General features: G+C 36.0%; 1 protein-coding gene across 1 annotated transcript; it reads right to left on the bottom strand.

The window, feature by feature from the left end:
• Positions 1 to 1,875: 1,875 nt before the first annotated feature.
• Positions 1,876 to 9,921, bottom strand: rpp21 (ribonuclease P 21 subunit). The gene is made up of 5 exons (XM_056256609.1): positions 9,776 to 9,921; positions 9,600 to 9,700; positions 9,427 to 9,509; positions 9,168 to 9,302; positions 1,876 to 2,402 (listed from the first exon to the last, which is right to left on the bottom strand). The coding sequence occupies exons 1-5, from the start codon at positions 9,830 to 9,832 to the stop codon at positions 2,281 to 2,283; spliced, it is 498 nt and encodes a 165-aa protein (XP_056112584.1). The 5' UTR covers positions 9,833 to 9,921; the 3' UTR covers positions 1,876 to 2,280.
• Between the last annotated feature and the right edge of the window lie 362 nt (positions 9,922 to 10,283).

Raw genomic sequence — 10,283 nt, 5'->3', positions numbered from 1 at the left:
GTGGTCTGGGTTCAAACATTCCGACACGCAAAGAGAAGCATTCACGTGGCTGGAAAGAAAGTGAGGCTTCGTTTTTCGTTGATCACGTGTTTCTCTGAAAACAATACGCGCCGACATGGAGCTTCATGAGAAAATGCGCTGCGTAGCTTACTCGATAAGCTCTTTGAAGCTTCAGTGTCATATGTAACATCACTATTGCCTGCCTGTGTTTGACCTCGCCTGTACCTGTTCAACAAACACTGCATTAGGATCCTCAACCTTTGTGTCTCAGAGCAGTACGTGACCGAAATATCAGCCTTCTTCCTGCTAAATTGGATGGTTCTTGGCCAGAATAAACTGCAGTGAAACAATTTTAACAGTTCAAATGGATATGTACAGTCTAATTACAATACCACAATGTTTCCCTCAGGTAAATGCAATATTTGTGGACAGATATTTTTTTTTTTGCTCTAATATTCCTGTTTTTTTGTCAAATTCCCAGTGCTGCCAAAAACAATATCAAGAAAAGGAGCTATTGGGCATGCATTATATTTCTGACAACACAGAAACGATTTTGTTTTCCCTCAGATGGAACATGGCAGACTCAAAATCAGTCAGATAAATGCCATAGCACAGAGGAACAGCGAGCACGAGTCAGGTAATTTCACAGCATATGAAAAATTCATGCACCAACAGTATATATTGGCAATATGCACCCTGCAGGGGGGATACCAGTGGCATTACTGGCGTTTACTAGGAATGTCACATATGTGCTAGCATATCAAAGCATGCTGCAGCATAAATGTTGTTTTTAATATTAGCATAACAGTAATTTCTAAATTTCCACTCGACGGTCAATAAAGTTCTTTATAAACCAATCTGGTCTTGTTGGGTGAGCCACATTCAGAGGCGTTTGTAAATTGACCGATATGTGCAAGCATGGATGCATCTCGATTGGATTTTTCATTCAACATTCCATAGCTGCTACAAACCATTAGTATCAAGAAAATATATGCAGGTCACATATCTAGCCAAAATCCAAATCAGAAACATATTTTTTTAAATCATTATGATTGGGACATGAGAATGTAAACCACCCACTTCATCTAGATCTCTTTTTGACCTTTCTTTTCACCTCTGATGCTCTTCCATACAGCGAGCCTGTGGACTTATCCATTTAGCACAATCCCTCAACCACACGATTTTAATTTCTAATGCACTCCCACTGACATTATGCGATGCAAATTGAATTAAATCCTGTCTTCCTATGCATCTCGTTCTGGCCTTCAGGGCAATTGATTCGGTTCTCTAATTCGAGGAAGTGGGAGGGGTTCTTTGGCTTAGATAAAGCCTCATGGTGGTACTTTCCATGTTTGCCGTATTGACATCCCATAGATGCATATCCTCCGGACCGCGCTGTTGTAATGCGTTTAGACAAGATCCATATCCCATCCAATTAACAACATCAGCACCGACTGAATTACACTCATAAATGTGTAAATATCTTTATATCACTTATACATTATCGCCAGGGTGAAGGATATCATGAATATGCAACAGGAATTAAGCATCCAAGATTTGATGCATGATACATGGAGAGGTCGTGCTCGTAAATTTGAATAATTCATGAACACGCATTGCGCGCTGTGCGAAGAGAAGGCTTTTTTTTTTCTCATCAGAAACTTCAAATATCAAAACCTTTAAGCCCAGCATGGGATATATGTGCGACCCTGAGATCAAGAGACTATCAGAGATCAACTGACTGGAAAAATCACTAAGCCTTTAGAAGTTCGATGAAAAAAAAAAAACGAAACATTGTTCAAAATGTTCTGAAAAGCACTAAAAGTTACTAAGTTTGCGGAGCGTGTCTAATTGAAATATCCACATGATGGTTTGGATAAAGAGATAATTTAGCAACAGTAGATCAATCAATTTTTATGTAGTCAACTGAATTCCCACCAGGATTCCAAACGCTCCGGGTGATAAAAGCAAACGCTTCTTTAGAAGGAAGTCGTGCAGAGTTCAATTATATTTAAGCGTGCCAAAAAAAAGTACAGGATAAAAAGTCATTAGCAATGTAAATCAGCCTTTTACAGTACGAATACTTTATTGCAATTCAAAACAGCCATTCAATGCGGAAGAAAACCCATATTGCACATTCTGTCAGGAAAATAATAACTGCATTTTTAAATCTAAAGGCTGCAAAACTAAAATAAAAAAAACTATAATAATAATAAAAAAAACATCCACTTTGTTGAACCAGCCATATTAATGTATGCGGACAGTCTCCTAAAGTGAGTGTCATGAAGGATTAGTCAGATTTGTTTGAGCTGCAGACGAATTCTTCGCTGTTGTGGACGCTGAGCCACTTGAAATATCCGATTTCTTCCCTTGGGTTGTGGACTTAGATGAAGGACCAGCAACTGTAGACATAACAATAAAGATAGTGTATGGTGTTTATTTGCGATATTAGAAGATAAAATGCTAAAAAAAAAATGAATGGTGTCATTTGTACAAAATTGCTAATGATGCATGTTGTCTTAGCTATAAATATTCAAATAAACGTGTTGTTTTTTCTGTTCCTCACAAGCCAATTAGTTACCCGATTAATTTAACATGCGTTAGCCTGTTAACTTACAGATAGTCAGTTACTGATACAATTACTGATTAGTCTGTGATTTTTAGCATACCACTACCAGATTAACCTGCTAGATTTAAAGGGATAGTTCACTTTGAAATTAATTTTTTATTTGTTTTAGCTTACCTCAAGGGCATCCAAGATGTAGGTGTCTTTGTTTCCGCAGAAGTTTCAATTTTGATATTTTTAGGTCAAACCGTTCTTGTCTGTCAGTGATATAATGCAGGTCTATGGTCACCACCTCAAAGAGCATGCACAGAGAAGTCCAAATTAAACATGATTTAATGACTCGTAAATGTAAGTACACATTGATGGCCTAAGACACGAAACGAGCGGTTTGTGTGAGAAAACTAACAGTATTTATATCGTTTTTACTTCTTGTAACGCACAGACCTAAGCGCCCGCGCCCTCAGATCACTTGGACGTGGCTGTGGTTACAAGAGGTAAAAACGATATAAATACTGTTCGTTTTCTCACACAAACCGCTCGTTTCGTGTCTTAGGCCATCAATGTGTACTTACATTTACGAGTCATTAAATCATGTTTAATTTGGACTTCTCTGTGCATGCTCTTTGAGGTGGTGACCATAGACCTGCATTATATCACTGACAGACAAGAACGGTTTGACCTAAAAATATCAAAATTGAAACTAGTGCGGAAACAAAGACACCTACATCTTGGATGCCCTTGAGGTAAGCTAAAACATACCAAAAATTAATTTCAAAGTGAACTATCCCTTTAAACATCACTAGCTGATTAGCCTGCTCTCATAAGGTGCGTCCCGATCGACAGGGTCCCTAAGCAGTGTTCACTGCTCTACTCCCTGAACAGGGTATATCAGTTGAAGTGGACTTCGCTGACAATTATCTCTCATTTGAAATGCCCTGCAACGTCATCAAAGAAAAGCAAAGACGAGGTCACTTACTTCACTTTCAAATTTAAAATCATATAATAGGCCTATACATATACAAACCCGTATGCATCTAATAAATAATAAAAACATTGTATTAGTTTAGTTGTTGTTTTTTAGTTTATTACATAGACTACTTGACTTTAATAAACTATTAACATATTTGAAACTGTACTGTTACGGAAGCCCTGAACCGCAACGAAAAAAAAAAAAAAAAAAACTAGCATTTTGAGATTAAAGTCGAAATATTTCGAGATTAAAGTCGAAACCGCAACGTATAAATAAATAATAATAATCAGTAAAAAAAAAAAAAACTAGCATTTCGAGATTAAAGTCGAAACCGGAACGTAAAAAAAAAAAAAAAATCAGTAAAAAAAAAAACTAGCATTTCGAGATTAAAGTCGAAACCGGAACGTAAAAAAAAAAAAAAAATCAGTAAAAAATAAAACTAGCATTTCGAGATTAAAGTTGCAATATTTCGAGAATCAAGTCGAAACATTACGATAATACAGTCTTCCATAGAAGTGTGTGCATTCATAACAGTGCGGGTCCACTGGCTCAGAGCACGTGTGTGTGTGTAATCTGGGCTTTCAACAAAATTCTACACAGGTGCTGATGGCGTTGCCTATTATAGACGAGCGCACAGACTCCGCCGGAGTAGGTATCACAATGGTCCAAACTTTATGTGGCAGTGTTTTTTAAATGTTTTCGTGCTCGTCTAGGCAACACTATCTGGGTCGAGAACACAACAGTAACCGTTCTGTCTCCCTCTTCACCGTAATACGTTCTGGATACATTTTATCATTCTGTATCCAATCATTTGGCCGGATCCCGTGATTTCCTCAGATTTAATAACCACTAATGGTGGTTGAGGAGAGATTCTCTGATATGATTGTAAAGCGCTTTGAGTGTAGACATATGAAAGCGCTATATAAATGCCTCATTCATTCATTCATTCATTAATTAATTAATTAATTAATTCATAAAGCTGGATATCTCCATCCAGTCTGAAAAGTGTTTTCCGGGTTGGTTTTCCTATAGGTTAAAGTCTATTCCGGCGCAGTATATTTTATAACGTCCTATAATGGTAGCCTAATGCTGGTAGATTGTCACCTGTTGAAACAAAACACACACACACACAGTGTGAAACACTCGCTATGCACCATTATGAATGCCTGTGTGCGCGGCAATGTGAAACAATGGCAAGCACACACGCAACTTCCACGGAAGACTGTATTCTCGTACTCTCGAAATATTTCGACTTTAATCTCGAAATGTTTCGACTTTAATCTCGAAATGCTAGTTTTTTTTTTTTTTTTTACTGAATTTGTTAAAAAAATTTACTTTGCGGTTTCTACTTTAATCTCAAAATATTTCGACTTTAATCTCGAAATGCTAGGTTTTTTTTTTTTTTTTACGTTGCGGTTCAGGGCTTCCGTAGTACTGTAACTGTCATTCAAAATGAAAATACATTTTGATTTGGTTAACTATGTATAAATGTGTTCTTAATAATTACTCATCTCGCGCGCTTTCTTTTCCCGCGCGCAGCTGCATAGTAAACATTCCTGAAGTAATACAGTAAAATAGAATAAATGACAGCGCCTCAGCTGCTTCTCAACACTTTTAATTTGTTTACATATTCATACAATAGACTTTGCAAATGTAACACTCATCACCGTAACCATTCATAAATACTCTAGTTTGTATAATAATAACAATATTTATGAATACTCAAATGCATACGTAAACTCAGAGCCATTTAAAATCTCTTCGAACGGCTCTCCTCTATGGTTAGTTCAGACTGGTGATGCGATGCGCAATGACAGTTGGGTGATTTTCACTCTCCTCTTCCTGTGAAGTGATGTATCGATGTTCCCTTATTCCCTACGCCGTTCGCAGTGCCCTTTGAACTGAACATGTTCGCTCACTTCGGATTGGAATCTCACTTAAGATGGTGGAATACCCTGTGAAGTCCACTTCGCAGTCCACTTACGGTCGAATTGAACGCACCTGCGTATTGATTTCACTGTTACAACTGGGAATATTTTTTGAGAACCAGCTAAATTATTAGCCGATTAGCTTGTTAGCTTAACATAACACTGTTTTGTTTGTTAGCTAACTGGTTAGCCGATTAGCTTTGTTACTTCTAACTGATTAGCTGTTATTGTAACATACCAGTAACAGATTAACTTGATAGATTAGCATGTTATTTTAGCTACAAAAAAAATGTTTTTTTTTAGCTCACAGGTTAGCCGATTAGCTTTCCATACTGCTGATTTGTTTGCTATTCTAACATACCAGTAACATTAAGCTGATAGATTAGTAGGGCTGGGATGATACACCTATCTCCCGATTCGATACTATCACGATACTTGGGTGCCGATACGGTATGTAGGCTATTGCGGGGTTTTTTTTCCCTCTGGTGTTCTTCGGTCGTTTCCGACCGGAATTTTTTTAAATAAAAAAATGTTAAAAATCGTAGCTTCATTGGAATGGTACGAAACTTGGTGACTTTTATGGTACTTGGTATATGAACACACAAAAAAATTGGGGACATGATTTGAAAAGTCTAAGTGGTCGTAAAAAAAATAGTCACACTCATGGCCTTCGGTCAAAAATGACCGGCCATAGGATATGAATGGGAAAATGGCAAAAATATGAAAATACAGAGGTTTTTTTGTGCGTACAATCTACAAATCAGCCACGATGCAGAAAAAAAGCATAACACAGTGAAGGGGTGAATCTCTAAAACATCAAGAGTGCAAAACAGACAAATACACTCACACACACACACACACACACATACACACAAAAACACACGCACACACAAATGAACGTGTGTCATTGCAAAAGCTAATTTTGGGAAATGTGTGAAATAAAAGCAATTATTAATCAATGTAAGGAATAAAAAGCACACAGATATGAAAGCATGAGACTGTAAGCCATCAAGGTTGCAAAATAGACATGCTCACACACACACACACAGACACACACACATAGGGAAATATGAGACTGGTGAAACTGTAACAGAGAAATGTGAGAATATGTTAAATCAAATCAATGAATCAAAGGGGAGACATTGGGTCCAAAATGCAAAGGTCACACACTATGTCTCTCTCTCTTGAACACACGCACACACACACACACAGTGTAAGATCAAACGATGGAATTCTTCCCTAGTAACCTCCAGGCCTATTGCAGCACATATGTGCTCTTTTGATGTGTTTATTAGAGGTTGAATTCAAATCAAATACTGTCAAACCACCCATACTACTTCTGAATAGGATGTCTACTTCATAAATTGTATGAAAATTATGGAAATACATGGTTCAGATCACTCAAAACATATATGAAAATGGAGGCGCCCTTATATGGTCAGTAAGGAAGCTTGGCGTTCCATGCATCTAGTGAAAAAGTTTGGTATGCGCCAAAATAAAATCTTGACTGAAAGCTTATTTTTTGAGATATCAACCTAAAATTTGGAACACAACTTCTTAAGATTTTTGGCTTTCATTTTCTTGCAGTTTTAGAGTAAAATATATTTTATAATATATATATATTTTATATAAAATATAAATAATAAAAATTTTACATTGTTCATTTTTATTAACTCAAACTTTCATAACTTTTTTTCTGTTTCACTTTCATAATTTCTTTCACGTCTACAATAATCTGGCAAATGTCTTCTTTAAAACAAGACCAACCATAGGTCTATATTCCAAAGCATTCTTGAATTACAACCATTTAAGTTTGGATAGTGATTTTCATGTCTATGCGAAAAGAATATAATTTTTATTTTATTTTTTAAAAATAAAATAAAACAACCAAACAAACAAAAAACTTGACAAAAATAGTCTTTGAGAATCACTTATTATAAATTAAAATCCACAACCTGAAAAAAATAGGCAAATATGTGCAAAAACAACTAGAATTCACAAGCCTTTCTACAGAGGCTGTAAATCCATCTAGTGGTTAAAATATGATATTGCATGATAATTATGCTCACTACATCCACCAGATGGCTCCAATGTGATTTAAAAAAATGTTTTCTATAGGCCAAGGATCCACTTTAACCTGAAATACAGCATTAATTAAAAAAAAATAAAAAAAAAATATATATATAAATTTTCTATTATATTCAATGGGAAAAAATTTATCATAATTATTGCATAAATATTAATTATTTTCATAAAATTCTCTCAAAACACAAAAAAGAAAAAGAAAAAATATTATTGAACAAAAATTAATTTAATTGATTTTACTGAAAAAAAATAAAAATTGATTTCAGGGGTCCGGTCACTTTTGACCGCGAAGGTCTTGAGTGTGACTGGAAAACGAAGAACTCCAGAGGGTTAAGAATTGCGATTCTACAAGTATTGCGATTCGATATTGCAATTTTTTAACACAAGAAAATCGGGAAAAGTTAAATCATACAGTTATACAGACTGTACATGATGTACAAGATGAGTCATATTTACAAAAACAAATCATCACATCTTTCTGATTTTTATTTCAGAAGCATCATACAATACTACATTCTCGAAGAAATGATTCAATAACAAATACATTTTTTAACAGTCACTTGTCGCCACTTAGTGGTGAAACAATGTAATCGTTATTTTACGCACCAAGTTTCTATCAAAAGCTGATTTTGATCGCCATCGTAGACATCAGTGTTCATATTTGAACTTTAGACTTTATCCAAGTACTTATATGATAATTTTAACTATTGCATCACAGAAATAATGATACTATGAGGTTGAAAAGACTGGTTGTGAAGCTGTTTCATGACAACTCTTTCCAGCCCAATACACGGGTTTCCGGTTTACAAACATTACAGGGTGCGTGCGCATACCAGAGGCAAAAAGCCAGATTGGTGAGCTGGTCCGCTACTGCAACAACCTTAAGTATTGAAGCTTTCCTTATTGTTTCTATATAACTGCTGACTCAATAAAACGTGATTTTAGTCAGATCTGTTGGTCTGTCTTTAATTTTGCAGTGTTACTGTGAATTTTAGACTAGTAATGTAATAGCCAATGTTAGCAGTGCAGCATCTACTGGAAAGCCCGAATTTGCATTTATATATGTTTCGTTACGCTTGTTTACGTTGGCATTTTACAGACACCACCACTATGCTACTAGCCTACTACACGAAACACGTCTTTTTTCTGCCTCCCGGTTACGTGCGCAAGCAAGCAGTGATGACGTTGCTGAGATATCCATGTATAGATTAGGATATAATTTCATTATAGCTGATTAGAATGTTAGCTCACCTTTCCCTGCTATGAAAGGATACTCAGAAATGCTATTTTTCACACCAATTTGGTATTTTTTTCTAAGCAACAAATAAACTGAGGATGTTTAAAGGCGTAAAATAGACATCAAAATGGATTTTTTTTTTTTTTAACTTCTAATATAGCTTGACAGTCACATGTCACAGCTTCGGTGATTGGCAAAAAAAAAAAAAGTGATTGTCCGTGAAACAAAGATGTCCTAAATGAGTCAGCCAAGCAATCGCTCTTGAGATGAACAGAAATACTAATGGAGGTCTTTCTAGGCTGGACATTCTTGGAAATCACACACTTTTAATCGAAACTAAAAGACAAAAACAGTTCAAAGACTGACGATGATCATCTTTACCTTGTGATGTCTGGTTTTCTAGCTGAGCCTCCGGTTGATCCACCCACAATTTATATTTAGGGTTGTTTGGGAACCGTTTGGTCAGTCCACAACTTAAACACCTTACAATAGTCTTACGTTGTCGTCTTGGTCCTCCTTCAATATTAAGATTTAATATCATTGTTATAGATAGATAGATAGATAGATAGATAGATAGATAGATAGATAGATAGATAGATAGATAGATAGATAGATAGATAGATAGATAGATTAGACTTACTTTTTTGTCTTACAGTGGATGTGACACCTGGTACCAGTAAAGTGCAGCATTTCTTGCAAATGGTTCTCTTCACTGATGGATCTCTGTCAGGAAAAAAGCATCATACTTTGTTGAAGCTCCATCACTGATATTTGTTTATATATAAGCCACGCTATTAATGAGAAACTACTCACTGTCTGAGCACCAGTCGTTTGGAGATGGTCTTCTGAGTGAAGCAGTAAAATCTTGCTAGTTCAATATTCTCTGGATTTTGAGCCAAAACGCAGTGAGCAGCCTGGGGGCGAGAACACGTCATGAGAACGTTTGGAGATTAAGAAATAAAATAGATCTGATAGAAAATCTCACTAACCTGATAGAGGAAGTTCAGGCGTTGATATGCTTCTTTATCTTTTATGTTCCCAGCCATGTTTCTTTATAGACGTTTGGCTGTCACTCCAAAGTGTGAACTAGAACTGCATAACATGACAGCATGTTTGTTTTATTCCTTCTGCTCGCCAGTTGCGGGTAAAAGCACTATATTTGCTTTGTATTGCCATCTAGTGGAGAAGCGGTGTAATGACATCTTCATGTATGTTGTGTGAAATGACCAAATCGCGCCTCCTAGCGACTCAACCATATAACGCTTATTTCAGACTGGGAGTTTGTGTCTGCATGCATAGTTAGAGTTGTATATTAGAAATTATAGCAATTTGCAAGTAGGATATAGCTAAGACATTTGGATCTAAATTACAGTTGAACTTTGCAACATTGCAAAGTTTTCAAATGTCCAGTTTCTGAAAATGAGAGTTAATGTAATCATTGGTTTGTCAACTGTAGCTGCTATTATTGTGAACATGACTTTTAAAGCACCAGTCCGT

Source organism: Rhinichthys klamathensis, unplaced genomic scaffold (genome assembly GCF_029890125.1).
Source record: "Rhinichthys klamathensis goyatoka isolate OS25496 unplaced genomic scaffold, OSU_Roscu_1.1 h1tg000127l_1, whole genome shotgun sequence".
NCBI lineage: Eukaryota > Metazoa > Chordata > Actinopteri > Cypriniformes > Leuciscidae > Rhinichthys > Rhinichthys klamathensis.
The sequence above is the reverse complement of the archived record's forward strand: the minus strand, read 5'-3'. Positions and strand labels throughout refer to the sequence as shown.